General features: G+C 46.7%; 1 protein-coding gene across 1 annotated transcript in view; it reads right to left on the reverse strand.

The window, feature by feature from the left end:
* gpc4 (glypican 4) overlaps positions 1 to 17220 on the reverse strand; it is a 32758-nt gene extending 15538 nt beyond the window's left edge. Inside the window, exon 1 of the mRNA XM_080526111.1 lies at positions 16467 to 17220. Within this exon, the coding sequence (XP_080382237.1) occupies positions 16467 to 16623 (157 nt within the window). The 5' untranslated portion in view covers positions 16624 to 17220. The remainder of the gene's footprint in view (positions 1 to 16466) is intronic.

A 17220-nucleotide genomic window follows, 5' to 3' on the forward strand; every position in this document is an offset into this window, starting at 1 on the left:
AGGAGTGTTTGTCCGTGAATAACACCGGCTATGCCCGGGGTAGAAACACAAGACTATAGCTGGATAAGGTCTACAGGGTCATTTTAAGCCGTCGACCAGCCCTCTACGACCACGGGAAGTCATGTTAAAAGTGAAGATACTTCTGTTAAACTAAGCTAAGCTAAACATCGCTAATCGCTAACTCCCTCCTGGGCTTAAAGTGACAAGTAATAACGTTGTGAAAAAACCCGTCAGATCAGTGTTTTTGTTTTTATTGACAACGGAATTACATGCTGGAAAAACATGCAGACACAGACAATAAGAGACACACGGGAGAAGTACAGGAAAACATTTAATTTTTTTGGGCCATATTCGAGTTTTGGCTGAAATTACGTCGTTGTTTTGAGCGCGCGTGCGCGTTTCATGCGCGTGCACGCGAAAAAATCGCGGGCGCGGTCAGCACTACCCGCCACCATTGTAAAAATTCCTGGAGGAAACACTGACTACCCATGGTAAAACAGCTAGATCAATGTCTGTTGAGATTTCAAGAACCCCCCCACATAGTAACGCTCCTAAAAACCACTACAACATATTCTCAGACATTTACATTCTGAGGTAAACATGGTGGAGACGACCTTGAGTTCTACTTCTCTGAGTCTAGGAGTGTGTGCCAGCCTGGGTAGTACCCCTCCACAACACTAGGGACAGAGGGAAGCCCCCTCCTCACTCATCTCCTCAACTGGCCCACACTCCTGGGACAAAGTCCAAGTCAGGCTACACGGACACACACACACAGTTTCACACACACACACACACACACACACACACACACACACACACACACACAGTTTCACACACACACACACACACACACACACACACAGTTTCACACACACACACACACACACACACACACACACACACACACTCACACACACACACACGCGCAAACACACACAAACACACGCACATCTTCACGTACACAGTTGGCAACCACTACCTAAACACATTCACACATCGCATCACTGCTCAACACATAGCTCTTTGTACCAGCATGATTGGAGAGAGTAAGACCCAAAGTAAGCAGTGGGCGAGCACACACACACACACACACGCACGCACGCACACACACGCACACACACAAACACTTTATCCATGTGGAAAATGTCTGTAACCAAAGTACACAAATAAAACCAAGATGGTCAATCTTTCACAGGAATGTCTGTACAAATGTCACATTGTTAGCTCACGGGCTAAAGTCTCTGAAAACCCGCTCTTATTAGTTAATGCATACTTTGGGAAAACATAAAAGCAGCCAATCTCGGAAACCACGACTACAATCTGGGTGAAACGGGATACAGGGGGACGAATGGTTTTAATCAAGACTCTTGGGTGCAAAAGCTCAAACTATTTCCTCCATTAGACGACAGGTTGGATCCCAGCTGAAACACATGGTCCCTCTTCAACACTGTCAAAACACAAGCCTGTGTGCTCGACCAGTTGAATGATATACAACAAAAACAACAATATCTCAGTGTCAGTAAGGAGGAGTGTTGATGTGAAAAGCTTTCAGCCTTCGTGTCAGGGTTGAACACAATACACAAATAATAAAACCGAGATGGTCAATCTTTCACAGGAATGTCTGTAAATGTCACATTGTTAGCTTACGAGTGAACAGGCAACGTTCGAGACTCTCTCTCTTTCTCTCTCTCTCTCTCTCCCCCTCCCACCAATTACTTGGGAAAAACTAAAAAGAGCACAGAGCCAGAACAATTGTTTCAAGTGTCAATCAAAAGAAGAAAAAGAAAAAAGAAGAAACGGCTATTTATGGCAGTCAAAACATGGGATACAGCTTGTAAACAAACATGACTGAGTGTCGTGTTATTCATCAGCAGTCCACTGCTTTCTGTTTCTCCTTTGTGGACATCCACCGTCCTCTTTAAATGGCTCATAAAATAAGTCACTTCCCTTTGACGTCCCCCGGCCCCTCAAACTGGCTCCTCTAGTGGGGAGGAAGGGGTGGGAGTGGGGGAGGTGAAAATGCCTTGTGGACAAAACCCAGATTAGACACCACGCCGCCCCTTTGCCTGCCATCATGTGGCCCAGACAGACTTCAGAGCCCCCCCTCCCCCCCTCTCTACCTCCAACCATCACCGTCACCACCACCCTGCAGGCTTAACCAGCAGGGTCAAAGGTTAACAGCCACTCCTCTGAGAGAGGTCCTGTCCCCTGACCCCTCTGTACGCAAGCCAGCACATCCACCACCACACACACATTCAAACAAACATTAACCAAACCGCACACACACACACACACACACACACACACACACACACACACACACACACACACAGAGTCAGAAGAGTCATAAATTCCCCGGAGGATTATTTCCGTCCGTACCCTGCTGAACTCCCCGTCGCCACAGATACCGCTAGGAAGGAGCCATGAAGGAGGCCCTGGGGGGAGGCATGTCCCCGGCCGGCGTCTCTCACTGATGGAGCACCGCTACAGTACGACCGCGGGCCTCCGGCCTCCGGCCTCCAGCCCCCCCTGCTCGGCTGGGACGGCTCGCTACAGAGAACTGAAGCCGTCCGCGAGGAGCAGCGTTGACGACCCCGGCGCTCATGACATCACGTGACCTGACTGAGGCCACACAGAAGGCATCCTCAGACAGGGACCGGGGATGTTAGAGTGGGTTGATTATAGATGCGTTGTTATTTGTTAGGCTACGGCCTTCATACACAACGACTCACAGCCCACTGGGGGAACACGCTCACCGCGGAGGAGGTAGCCTAAACAGTCCTTACTGTTGCTTACTCACAGAGACGGGGTGTAAATCTACACGCCCCCGCAGGCCTAACACTGCCCCCCCCCCCCCCCCCCCCCCCCCCCGCCCCTCCCTCTTCCCTCCACCTCCTCCCCCCTCCCCCCGCTCTTCACCTCAGCGTAGGCTGTAATTATTCTGGGGGGGTGGGGGGAGTCGTACCATTTGTTGGGCAACTTTTTCTTTTCGCCGCCCCCCCCCCTCCCTCTCCTCCTCCTCCTCTCTATACAGTTCCACTGGTTGAGCTTGAGGTCTGTGGAGAACTCCAGGCAGCTTTGGCTCCAGATATGAGATTTCAGTAAGAAGACTGTGTCCATTGTAAAACTGTCTTAACCTTGCCAGACGGAAAATGCACATGATATCTCTCTGGAAATTAAAGAGACTGAAATAAAAGCTCAATAGAGGGGGGAAGATAAAAAGACAGCCAAAGAGTAGATATTTCATTTCTAAATCATAGCAATTATGTTTTGAAGAGTCGTCCCATCTCCAGTTCCGCTCGTGTCGGAGCATGTTGTCAGGTACTCCCCCTCGTTTCCACTCCATCCTTCCACAGCACCTGCTACGTCATGTTCTCTCGCTCAGACTCCTGGCCGTCTGCTAGCTGCCGTCTGCTGTCTGCTGTGTGTGCTAGCTGCTGTCTGCTAGCTGCTGTCTGCTAGCTGCTGTCTGCTAGCTGCTGTCTGCTGTTTGCTAGCTGCAGTCTGCCATCAGCTAGCTAACAGTCAAGCTATTGTAGCATTCATCTGGTCAGGTTTGAAGTAGTGTGTCTCTAGAACACTGTAGACATTGACCGTGAGTCTGAGAAAAACCATTGACCTTATAAAAGCCACTTGGAAAAACTTGCATACTTGTATAAACGCTCCGTACCTTCCAAGACCAAGACATGAGGGGACCTTATATTGATTCTCTAGTTTTACTTTTGGAGGTTTCAGCAGCACTTCTTGTTTTGAGCTCCATGCCAATAACATTACAAGAAGTCCCACAAAAATACATAAAAAGTACACTTGAAAAGTGAGCCAATGTCTGAACAGCAGTATCCTGTGTCTGTAGTACATTAGAGTTAAACTATGATGCGGCTGAATAGGCTCTGTGTGCTTTGCTCCTGATGCTTTTGGACAGAGCTTTTAGGTTTCTGTACGTTGTCAAACGCAGGATGAGGAGACCGCAACCACTGTCCCACTCATCCGGAAACAGCTGGAACTCTATTAATACTCCCATTTAGAAATGTGTAGGTAAGTGCACATGTACGGGTACGGGTACACACACACACACACACACACACACACACACACGCACACACACTACACACACTACACACACTACACACTACACAGCAAGGTTACCACCACAAGGGGGAAAATGTTCAACAATGTTCCCTGGTAACCAGAAACCATTATAAGAGACCCAACTGCTCATATGGAGATAATCAGGGCCGGGTATATCCACTTTCCTGTGGAGGCCTGGTGGAGGTGGAAATTGGAGGACGGGCTCACAGTAATGAATGGAGCCCGTCCTCCGATTTCTGCCTCAACCAGCCTTGCCTGCCAGCGGAGACTACTCTTCGCAGCCTTTCAAAACACTGGGATGACAAGTTTACAGCACTTTTGCCAACTCAATAATGCTTTTCAGATCTCATTTTGTTACGAGAGAGTCAAACCAGCCTACTGGAGTGACAGGGGAGGTCAGAATTAGACAGGACTTTCTAAACAAAATGGCGGACACGGAGAGAGGCCAAGTCGTCAGCCTGGCCCATTTTGTCTCTATGAATCCCGCTGATGTCACAGAGCGGTGCCTTTAGAGGATCCATAAGCAAATGATGAAAAGTCTGATTCGAGGATTCATCTCTCATTAACTCCAAATTAGGGGTGGGCATCGACGATCGATAATTGATCGATAAGGATCTTGGTCGATCACAAAATAAAACATTTGGTCATCACAAAAAAAAAAAAAAACTTTGATCGACCAAATGTTTTATTTTGTGATCGACCAAGATCCTTATCGATCAATTATCGATCGTCGATGCCCACCCCTACTCCAAATGTCATGCTATTGTTCTAGTGAGGATAAATCTGATATTATTCTAAAACATTCATAAGTCCCTCCAAACGATAGGCGTCAGTCAGAATGATCAGGGGGTATTCTAAAAACCCCTAAGGTGACTCACCACCACTTCTCTTTATTACCCTCCCAGTATTAATGTCGGCCACGCAGCAGTCAGGCAAATGATTGGACAGACATCCCCTCTCTCCCCCAGAGGGAGGGCAGGTGCCGTGTTAACGAGGAAGTGTGCTAACGAGCAGGATATCCCACGCCGCGCAGACATGCTGACCCTCGCAGGCGGCGGGAAGCCGCTTTCAGCACAGACACCACCGGCCAACTCATGACTCTTTCTCCCACTGTACTCTGGCCCCCCACCCCCCCACCCCCCGCTACGGCCAGCACTACCATAGCCTCGACAGACAGTCCACCCACCCAGGACTCAACAGGTCGTCACAACCATCCAAAATCAAATCAGTGATGCTTATGTCCAATTAATAAGACATCCGTATATCACGTGCATAGAGGAGACTGCAACCCTTAACCCTGAGAGAGTTGCCTGAACCTGTAGAAATAGGACATATAAAAACACAGTGGGCAGGGAGTGGATGATTGTCTTTTCTGTGTTGACACTAGTGCAGCACTGATCTCCAAACAGGTGTCAAACAAACTTGCATGAAATCAATGATTATCTTTTGATCATCTGCTCCACTGACCAGTACGTGTCCTCTCCGGTTCGTAAGATCAGAATCACGACTGGCTAACGTCTGACTCTGTGCCGGCAGTGACACGACGGGTCAAAGTTCAAACAGAATCGCAGATCCAACCCGACACCATCGGAGCCTCTGTTACCGCCGGCTCAGTGGTGGGTGCAGACGAGCGCAGAGAAGAAGTGTTAGCTTAGGCCTCTCTGTAACATGTGCTTTGACTGACCCTTTTTAATCCATTTAAAAGAATGCTTCACATTCCCTTAAGGGATCAGCAGCTTCGGTTAAGGAGAATTGAATTTGGAGAGAGAGATTTTACTGCGAGGCAGCCAGCCGCAAGACCTTGGAAAGCGCCTGTGCAAAAATGATGTTTCCTTAAATAAATCAGGGATTAAAATCTCTTCCAAAACACAGCTGTCAAAACACCAAAGTGCCAAGATTTGCTTTTCGGATGGCACGACACCGATAAAAGAGAGAAGCATGTAGGCGGAGGACAGGGAAGATCTCATTAGAGGTCACACTGGTGACCTGCCTCCTGTCTGCCTCCCATCGCAACACACCGCAAGACTGACACAGCAACAGGTTTCAATGTCCACAGTGAGTCATTGCACACTTTTCCTATTATCTGGAAAAGACCCCTTACAGTATCATGTTTTAGCGAAAAAACGTAAGTGTTCCAGACAACTTGACACACATATAAACTAATTCCTTCGAACAACACTTTCTCAGAAACACAGTTACACAAACAAGTAGGAACTAAGACTCATAAATCCTAACCCCCACCCCCCCGCCGCCACCAGAGAGTCCATCTCTGATTGCTAAACCAGTCGGGGCCTCCGGCCAATTAAAACTCTCCATTTGTGAACATTCCAAAATGCTGTCATCCATGAACATTTACCCAGAAGCCCCCGGGGAGATTCCACAACATGGCCCTGGCCTCGCGCTCTGTGTCTGTTCCCCTCTCCCTCCCCAGCCCAGCGTCTCCACCTTTGTCTCCCCACACAAAAGCTCCCTGCCTACACCACTTCCCAGGTCACTGCTTTGTCAATGATTTAACTAGCTCCTGCGATTTCCCCCACATACATTTATAAAGTCAGCGACTGACGCCAACCGCAGGGACGCCTCACACCCAAACATGGGACTACATTTGTAACTTATCCTTGTCACACACAGTTCTAACTCTTATCTTGTAGCCGCTAACCAACATGGGAGAACAATCTTGGCCTCTCTGACCTCTACATGTAAAGCAGCGTGTGGTATATATAGCTTAAGATTAGTGAATTACTATCAAGCGTGAAACGCATTTAGTGTGTGAGTGTGTGTGTGTGTGTGTGTGTGTGTGTGTGAGAGAGAGATTACAAAACCAGGAGACCTTTAGCCGAGCTGGACAGTGTTGGTTCAACCAAGCAGAACAGCAAAGTTCAGGTGGTAGCAATTACACTGCCAAATACTAAACCCCCACCCGGCTCTGTAATGAAGGAAGAAACACTATATTGTAGAGAGAGAGAGAGAGAGAGAGAGAGAGAGAGAGAGAGAGAGAGAGAGAGAGGGGGGGGGGGGGGGGGGGGGAGAGAGAGAGAGAGGGGGGGGGATAGAGAGAGAGAGAGGGGGGGATAGAGAGAGAGGGAGAGAGACTTTACTGTGGAAGTAGGTAAGCAGAGACATGAGGCAGGAGAGTGCTACTTATGTACCCAATTATAATGGAAACAGGCCAGCAGGATAGAGGGAAAAAAAATACAAAAAGGGAGAGAGGGGATGAAGAGGGCTGCGTTTGAATGAGAGAAAATTACCCATGATTGTTAGCAAATTGTTAATATTACCCTCAAGACAGGTTACTACTTTGTTGTGAAGATGGGTTACAGAGAGCAGCAATGCACTGGTGAATCAATGGTACAGATGCCCTGTAGTAGTTGGTAGTAAAGTAGGCTTAGCGGTCGTAGAGCATCATTGGCCGCGGAACAGGGGCTGAGCTGCAGGGGAGTGAGGGCCAACAACTACACACACACACACGGGTGGGCCAGGCAATGAGATCACTTGAAACAAGAGGTCAGAACCCCCCATCGGTTGAGCAACAAACATCCGCTCTTCTCCCTGAGAGACAGGGAGGATATGATTCACGTAAAAAGAGAGTTAATCCAACATTCCCGCCACGTTTTTCTTTCTCCCAGGTATGTGCCCTTTTTTTTATGAGCAGGCGAAGCGTCTGCGTTTGATCTCTCTTACCGCGGATTCCACCTTTGACGGTCTGGGTGTGTGCAAGAGTGTGTGTGTGTGTGTGTGTGTGAGTTTGTGTGTGTGTGAGCCTGTGCGTCTGTGTGCCGTGTTATCTCCCAGATTTGCAGAGACAGGCAGAGGTTCTACAGACAGGCGGAGAGGACAAGTTGCAGCACAGCGTGATTATCACAAGGGAGGAGAAGAGGAGAAGAAAAAGAAGAAGAAAAAAAAAGAGGCACAAAAGACCTTCCCGGGTTGTCCCTCCACCAACGCTCTTTCCAGTGACTCACGCCACAGACATGAAAACAGACTTTAAAAAGAGACGCTGAAAACACTCTTTACTTAAGACCAAGTGCTCTACCAAGCCCTGCACAAACAATGTTGTGCTGTCAAGAGAAACGGACGACTGACTACTGTGGAGGCTGACAAATGAGTATTCATTCAAAAGCGATCGTATGCTTTAAACTCTACTTCTATGTCTGTCTGTCTGTGTCTCTCTCTCTCACACTCTCACACACACACACACACACACACACACACACACACACACACACACACACACACACTATAAGCTAGTCAGTGCAAATATATCATAATTTACCCTCTATAACTTTCAAGCATATGAAAGCTTTTAAAGTTGTAACACACAAACAATACATTTCATCCTTGTCAGTAAAAGCCAGCGCGCCCCTCCTAAGGACAGGGAGCCGTTTGACAATGTTTATAACAGACATCTAAAAGCAGCTGAAGTCCACCAGATGTTGGGGCAGGACAGGGCCTAGCATAGCCCCCCAGGCAGAATGAGGTCAGGTACAAGATCAGGTTTCTGGGCCCTCAGAGCTACAAAAGGGCAACAATGATTCTGATATACCTGTTGGGCTTTAGGAAACTGGACACCAGCTAAGGCGGTGGGAATAAAACCCCTCGTAGCGAACTGTCACAGGGGGGGGAGGGAGTCTAAGCCTGAAGGTATAATGGTTTATTAGGCTTTAGTCATGGACGGCTCAGTCCATTTCAAATGATATGGAATGTATGAGTCAGTAAATCATTGGGACTATGAGATGGATCTTGCCTTTCCAATGATGTACATTGTTGCCGTCCCTGTTGGTTGTCTCAAATTCGTCTCAAGTTCCTCACAAAGACTAGTCTTCCCTTCCAGAGAGAACCACCCTCAAACTCACAGACCGAATGATTTGTGTGTTTCTGGTCTTCATTTAAAAAATGAAAATAAAAAAACATTCGATCCCTTTGAAAAGTCATTTTCTAATTGTGCCTCAGCCAACGGATTTCATTCAGCCTATGGTTCTGTTCAGGATTCAAATTTGGTTTTGATGACCTTTTTTAAGACGAGTCATATTCACAGAGCTATGTGAAAAAGCCAGAGGCCCTCCTAAAGGGCTTTTTTCGTTTGGCAGAAAAACATTTTTTTTAAAAAGTATAACAGGGGACGTTGGCTTTTAGTTCTCAGAGAGATTGTTTTATTATATGTTCAAACACACACAGCAGAGAGTGAGGGATTAGGTAATTAGGTGACCCATTAGGCTAACTGTAGTTTGGAAAACTGAGCTAAGTGTTAGTGGGAGCCTCATCAGTGGGAGTCTGGATGTAGGCCTTGGGAGTAATTAGCAGGGATTGCAGCTCATCTGGCCTGGACCCAGCACTGGGGTTTCAGCCCAAACACGAAGGCGAGTCCCTGGCTTCCGTCCCTTAGTCCTTCTCCCCAACCACAGAGGCCTCTGGCACATAAAAATACATGTCCTATCCATCACCATCGTCATCCTCCTCCTCCTCATCACCATCCTCCTCATCACCACCACCATCAAGCCCAGTATATCTTCGTAACAATCGATAAATCAGGACGTTGCGCCTTCATGAAGGCTCTTCCTGGCTCCAAACGCCAGATGACAACAGAGAACGAGGCCCAGCTGTGTGACCTGTCTGGGGGTCCGGGTCCCCCCACCCTGGGAGTGGTATCAGGGATCAGAGCCTGCAGCCCCTCACCACACTCCTCACAGCTGGCTGAGTGACACCACCGCTGAGTGATACCAACACAAAAGAGACACGCAGCGTCTCAGATACCAACTGGAACAAAAAAATATATACACCGCCCGGCACCTCCCGCACAAAGGAATTCGCCAGCGAGAGAAGTAGGACTATGGAAAAAAGGGGTAACGTAAGAGAGCTCGTGAAAAAGCCTTGGCACCGTATAGCAGCGGCTCCACTTTGACAATAGCAAACGACAACTCATTGGTATATTGAGGCACGACAACGAGGCCTGGGGGAGACGTGTGTGTGAAAACGACAGCAGCGGTCTGTTTTGGCATGAAAATCATCTGGAAGCCTTCCCACACAGAAACCCTGAGGAGCTGATAGGGGAGACAGAGAGCAATGGGGTTGAGCGACAGTTCCTCAACTGGGAGGGAGGGACGGAGGGTGAGAGAGACAGAGAGAGAGAGGGAGAGAGAGGGGGGGGGGGGGGGAGAGAGAGAGAGAGAGGCCAGGAAGAGCGGGTAGACGGAGCAAGTAAATGCAGTGGGACGTGGAGGACAGAAGAGAAGCAGGAAAACGCTAGTAAACCATTATGGAGAAATGGAAAAGTGGGGGGGGTGCACTAAAGGGATGAGGAAGGAAGGAAGTAAGGAGGGAAGGAAGGACTAAGAGAATGAAGCTCAAACCCCCATAGGATTTGTATACGGGCAGGTCCAGCGAGGGGGGGGGAGAGACGGACGGACATGAACTGATATGTCAGTCAGGGGCGAGGGAGGCAAGGTACTGCTGACTTAACAGCATGCAAACAGGAAGTGTTAACAAGGAGTTTCAGGGAGCTCTCCCATCAACCCAAAGTGTGGAAAAGCCACAAACTCCAGATCCAGATTTGTTTTAACAGGCCCTGTACACTGTACAGCAACACCAGGGCACAAACAACAACACATAAGCCAGCCAAAGTGGGACAGACACATCCAAGTGTTCAATAAATGGTCACAGGGGTCAACAGGGCGATACTACGTCACTGCCTGTATATGACAGTGTGTCTGCGCCTCTGAGACGGAGGGGTGAGTCACAGCGCATGCATATAGCCCAGGGCTACGTTACTTAAACCACCCTGAATTCCCTGAGCCCTGTGTCACACATCACCACCGCCACACGCTCTCACTAGTCATTACACTTCCTCATAAACAGTCGGCCGACTCTCTCGGTAACTCACTAAATCTCTCAGTCTCTCTCTCTCTTCTCTTCTCTTTTTTTTCTGTCAGTCAAGTCCCCCTCTCTTTCTCTGAATGCGTCAGTCAGTCAACTCCAGCCCTCTCTCTTTCTCTCTCCCCCTTTCTTTGTTGTTGTTGTTCCCAGCTCCGGGGCTCCCTGGCTGTGGGTCTTGGTGGTCCGGTGTGGAATGTTACTGGGGGGGGGGGGGGGGGGGGGGTGTGCAGGCTGGCCTAAAGGGGGTGCCCTATTGTTCCCACACACTGCATCCACCCCCCACTGATCTGTCGCTCACTGGGCTGGTGGGGGGAGGGGGGGTGGAGGGGGGGTCGGCCAGAGTGAGGGATGACAGTGTGGCCACTTGGACCACCAGACAGGGAGGCCCATTCAACCCGCTGCTACAGATACAGCCCAAACAAAAGCTACTGATAAACTACGTTAACATCCCGTATCCTGAATGTTACATTCTAGGATTAGGAAAATAAAAGGGTGGGGGGGGGGGAAGAAAGAAAAGAACCCACATACTGAAGTTGATCAGTTGATTCACAGGCTCCCAGCTAATTTGGCCTAATTAGGAGACTTGGCACAAATTTAATTAAAATAAACACCACTGTACAGAACACGAGCTGATCGACGACTCCCGCTTGTTAGGCGAGGTCTTGCAGGCTCAAGGTTTTTTTGGAGGGGGTTGGGGGGAATGGGGATGATAAAACTATTGGTGTCAGTGAAGATAAGGCAGCTGCTGGAAGCCGTACATCGCCGGGGGCAACGGTCGTGAGAAACACAGGCCCCTGCGCCGCTGCTGGCCCGGTGCTACAGGAAACTGATAAGGCTGCTGCCACACCACCCAGCCTGGCCAACAGGCACGTGCACCGGCCCCACCCTGCCCCAGACCAGACAGCCATACACACATGCGCACACACACACACACACACACACACACACACACACAACTAACCAGACCACTGCTTTGATACAACGCCAGTCCCCCCAGCTCCTCACCAGGTTGACAAGACCTCTTCCTCCTGATAACCAAACTCAATTACCCAGGTGCGTCGTGAACCGTTACCAAGGAGACGGCACACAGAGACAGCAGGTCAGGAACCATCTCATTAAGAGGGGACCGTTTTCTACCCTACTGATGGACGTTTCCTCTTAAGCTAATCAGGAAGGAGGAGTCCACATATATTGATCAATACCACAACCAACATGACAGGAGATATTGATATGCTAGTTATGACAGACGGTAAATGTTCACCCTCTACCAACAGATGGACTCTGGTATTCAAGGATAGTGTTATATAAAGTGTTTTGTTCACTCTGATATTCATATCACAACAAGCTATTTTGACATATTTTGCCTACAAGGATGATGGACACCATTTTGGCTAACAGGTCATTGGTCTGATGACAGTAATGCATACATTAGAGAGGAACACTCCCTATTGGCACTTTAGCAGCATCACTATCTAAACAGGAAGAACATCATATACATCTGTAAAACTGTATAGTAGCCTACATTTCATGAATAAGCATAAATGGGTCAAAAACACTTTGATGGCGGCTTAGTACATGTTTAATGTACTTGCAAAGGTATAATGCCTCACAATAATGAAGCTTATAACTGCTTACAAATGTTTACGAATGTTGTATGAACAATCATTTATGAACAGTGTTCACTATTCATAAACACATTGTAATGCTTGTTCACGAGTGTTATTATCGAGTGTTAGCTATACAGGCTAAATTAATACAAGAAGCAACAATTAAAGCTGGTCAGTTGGAAACTATTTCACATGAAACTGGGGTTTAACTCTTAACCGTTCCATAGAGCTGACCTTGAGAAGAGAACAAGATATCAGCCCAGGAGTTTATTAGTTAATTATTACATACGTTTAACAGTGGGCCGCACTAGTCTGAGGGACCTAAAGAACACACACTCAAACATTAGCCCTGCAGCTATAAAAACCTAGACTCCCTGTGTGCCTGTCCCCCACTCTTATCTTATCTCCTGAATGTCATCGCAATAACACAACCTGTTATTTACCAAAACCAAAATGATTGCAGAGCGCCGTGGCCACCGGCAGACGTATTCGGGGGGGAGCTTGCAGTCCTGCACCGCTACACGTCTTAGACTTACTAAAGAGGCCGATGTGTTGAGGTCATCGTCGCTTTGAGTTTCAGTCATAATGCACTGAACTGATTATGAGTGGGATGTTCCCCCGAGCAGAAGGGAGAGAAAACGACCCTTCTCTCCCCCTCTCGTCTTTGATCCTTGCCATTGTCCCATACCTGAGGCATGACATCAGGCCAGGCTGCCAGTGTAAACCAAAACAGACTTCGCTGAAGGAGTAGAAGAAGAGACGTGCAGCGCGGCGCACAAGGCCAGAATGAGGAGCTGTTGACATGGTAGATACCAATCTGGTCAGTGTTAACCGCTCTGCTTTCTGCCTCTTTTGAAGAGCTTGTCCCCCCACTGCCACTGTGCAGCAAAGCACTTGACACCCACATTTTTTGTCAACATCTATGCCAGTGATCAAGTACAACTGCCGGATAAACTGATTTTTATCCAACACAGACACGTGGCCCTATGTCCTGAATGTTGTCGACGCTTATGGTGTCCTTAGGTTCTGTATAGGGCTCATCCTTCCCCCTTAAAGTTCAGTGCGACAGCAGGCGTTTCGCTCTGTAGAAATGGTCTCACAATAAAACATATGGCTTCCAGTACAACAACTGCACCCAAAAACAAACCATTCAACATAACTGACAAGAACTTTCAAAATGTGGTTTTTGAGCTGTTGAAAACACGAGATCAAGACAGCGTTTAACAATCGAGTCTGCTGTTACTGCATGTCACTTAATTCTATGGGTGATCATTGAGGTTCTCCCATTACTGTTTTATTGCATTAAAACATCTCTATTGAATCTAGAGTCTAGATTCCGACTAAGCCCATCTCTAATTTGGCTGGTTACAAACATTGTTATCGCAATGCCGCAAGCCATAACAAAAGATACTTGCGGCTAGAAAAAGGCGATGTTGAGGGCGGCATCTGCAATAAGCACATTCCAACCCATCTCTAATTTATGGTTATAATATCAGGAGACAACGGCTAGATAAACACTGCTATTTCAGTGACATGCCGTGTTGGAGGGACTTTCGGGGCTGGAATGTACCATTGGAGAAATCAGAGTGTACATAAATAATAATACCCTTGCTGATTAATCGTGGGAGGGGGGGGTTAGGGGAATTGGCAGAGATGAGACATAATTTCATGCATACGTCTGCTGTGCTCCACTGTCCAACGCTCTGCGTCAGACTGAAGAAACGGTTCCTCAAAGTGGGGCTAGGATAATGGATGTTTTGACTCACTGCTAGGTGAAGTGCTGCAACGCTGAAAGCCGGGACAGAGGGAGCTCAATTAGATTTCACCTCTGGACCAGTTCTTCCCTAGCAACACGAAACATTCTTTTCCTATCGCCAGGGGCTTTTGTGTTTCCCTTTTGCTTTTTTAAGAGCCCCGACCCTCTTTGATGACAGCAGACATGGTTGCTTTCCCTCTATCAATTATCTCAGTCTCTATCGATGACAAAGAAGTGCTGGCTGAGGCTGGCCCTGCGTAGGGCCCAGGCGTAAATTGGGGCTCCTTTTTGTGAGGAGAGGCACGCGTGCACAGCACACAAACACAACTAGCCTTTATAATCCCCTCATTTGAAACTATCCCGACCAAACACACAGATCCTCCACAATACACCACAATAAATGCAGACATGTTGAGGTTTTGCAAATGATGTTTTGCATGACAATGATATACAACCGAAAAACAAAGAGCCAGAAGGCTTGTGTGTGAAATGCAAAAACGTAGTCCATGGTCACCTTGACAGAGTGGTATACAACCCCAATTTTAATGAGCCTCTAAGGCCTCAGCAAAACAGAACCTGAACAAGCTGTCATTCTGTGTGAATAATATCTGTCAGTGTAAACTAAACTAACAAGGGCTTCCTAACTGAATAAGAACACTTACAAATAGGTCTCCCTCATCAACTGCATCAAAATGTCACCTATTTTTTGACCAACCATCTCTCAATTAGGCTATCAAAGAGGTAGGCCTAAAAGAAAACATTATATAGGTCTTCGGAGGGCTGTGTAAAAGAAAGGCTTATTGATATCGAGCTAAGACATAGTTCCAGCAACACACTTTGATTTTAAGGCGCATGTACACAGGAAACCTTTCCCACAACCTAAACAGTTGTTCTGTTAATGACTGAGTTAAGACATGACCTACTTCTGTGCTAAAAGCTAAATAAGAAGAGGTCACCAGAACTACATTCAACATTATTCATGGACACAGCGAGACAGAGCATGTCCCTTAATGTTCCAACACGTTGACATAACATGAAATTGACCAAAAATTGAAAAGGGGAAGGAGGGAAGGAGGGAGGGATTTGAAGTATGCGGGGCACAGGGAGGAATGTCTTACAGCCCCCCCACCTCTGCTCCCCTCAATGCTTCACTGTACGGCCATTTAAGATCTCCCCCAAAAGTTTCCATTACTTTTCGGAAGTAAAACAACAGCTTTTTTTAAATGCACCTTTTGGTTCACTTTCTAGGGCTAACTCCGAATAAAAGAGTTATGGTTTTCGCTTTACCCAAACGTTGGCTACCATCCCATGGCATATTATAAAGACATGAATAACTCTACAACAACACTAATAGAGTAAGATATAGAAGAAATTGAAATACTGTTTAGGTATTATATCATTTCTACTACACTACATAGCCGTGTTTTCCCGAAAACCACGTCAGGTCAGGTAGGCTAATAAGGGCAGCACAGCCGCACAACTTCGGAAGCTTGGGAATAAACACAGGCCCGTTGCTTGTCCTGTCCTGGGACACGTCTGGGTGTTGATTTGGTTCCTGTTGTTGTAAAATCAGCTACAATTGTTTCCTAACTGAAGACAATACTACTTGAGTATACACGGTGGCATAGTCATAGTGAAAACAAAAGTAGGGCAAGAAAGATTAAAGATAAGATAGTTGTTATGGGGGGGTCGTGAGTTAAAAGATCTAAAAGACCAATTATCCATTAATAAATCTGTCATTTGAATATAGGAATAGGAGGTCATTCTCTTAGTCAATAGTCTTGATCACCAATCTTAGTTTAACTTTGGAAGATTGTTAACATATCGGGTTATGGGCTTTTTAAGTGCAACCTAACATTTTAAAGTTACAAAAATGTCATGCTGTGAATACAAATGTTACAATTAAGTCACTTCATTGTAAGAAGTCAATGTGACAATTCGGTGTTAAAGTCAAAAGTGATCATCTTGCTACACAGTACAAACAAACAAGCGACCCCATGAACTAAGTTACATAGCCTACATAAGACATAGCCTATATACATATATAAACAGTGTTATGAATCTTACATTATATTATGGTTGTGAAGGTAATAGAAAACATGGATTATTCATGAGCTTAAAAAAAAGCTTTAAATCGAACTCACCTTGTACCCCTTTGTTGGGAACATCATTGACGTTGAAGCCTTTGGACCTGTACGCTGTCTTCACTTCGTTGCAGTTTTTCGACTTGGATTCAGCCTCCGCCGAGACGAAAAGCACGAAGAACGTGTAAACCGCTGAGAACACTAGCTCAGTCTTCATTGTGTCGGTTAAAGTTAAAGTTTCAATATCGTTACAATGTCTCAAAAAACCCGAAAGCGTTCAGTTGTATTAAAACTTAGGACAGAGTTTCAACTCCCACGTTGGGTTTCCTCATGGAGACGCACAGATTTCCTCGCACTTCGCTGGCTACTACTCTACAGCTCTTAAAAGTTACCAAGTTGGCTGACTTGAGAACTAGATTCTTCATTAACAGCAGTGTCGGGCCGCCTTTAAAATCATATGAAAACTACCCTAAAAAAGGAATGAAAAAAGTTATTTTTAAAAAAGTCCCTTGTAAAATAGTCGGTTTTACGTGTGTGAGTATCTTCAGAATGTATTTCGAGTACCAGACTCTCCCATTAAAAACAAGCAACAAAAACACTGTTTTTAAAACGAATGAAAAAAACGTTTTCTAGAACAAGCAAAACAACTATAAACAACCGAACTACCTTTTTACAATCTTGTTCTGTAAAGTTGCATCCACCTCGAGTTCAGTTCCGACAAAGGACAATGACGGAAAAGTGGAATTCTAAAAGTTGCTGGAAAAGTTTTTTTGCAATCTTCCAGCGCACTGTGGTCTCTTTCCAGACGGGACAC

This window comes from Nansenia antarctica, assembly GCF_963989245.1.
Source record: "Nansenia antarctica genome assembly, chromosome: 3".
Taxonomy (NCBI): Eukaryota; Metazoa; Chordata; class Actinopteri; order Argentiniformes; family Microstomatidae; genus Nansenia; species Nansenia antarctica.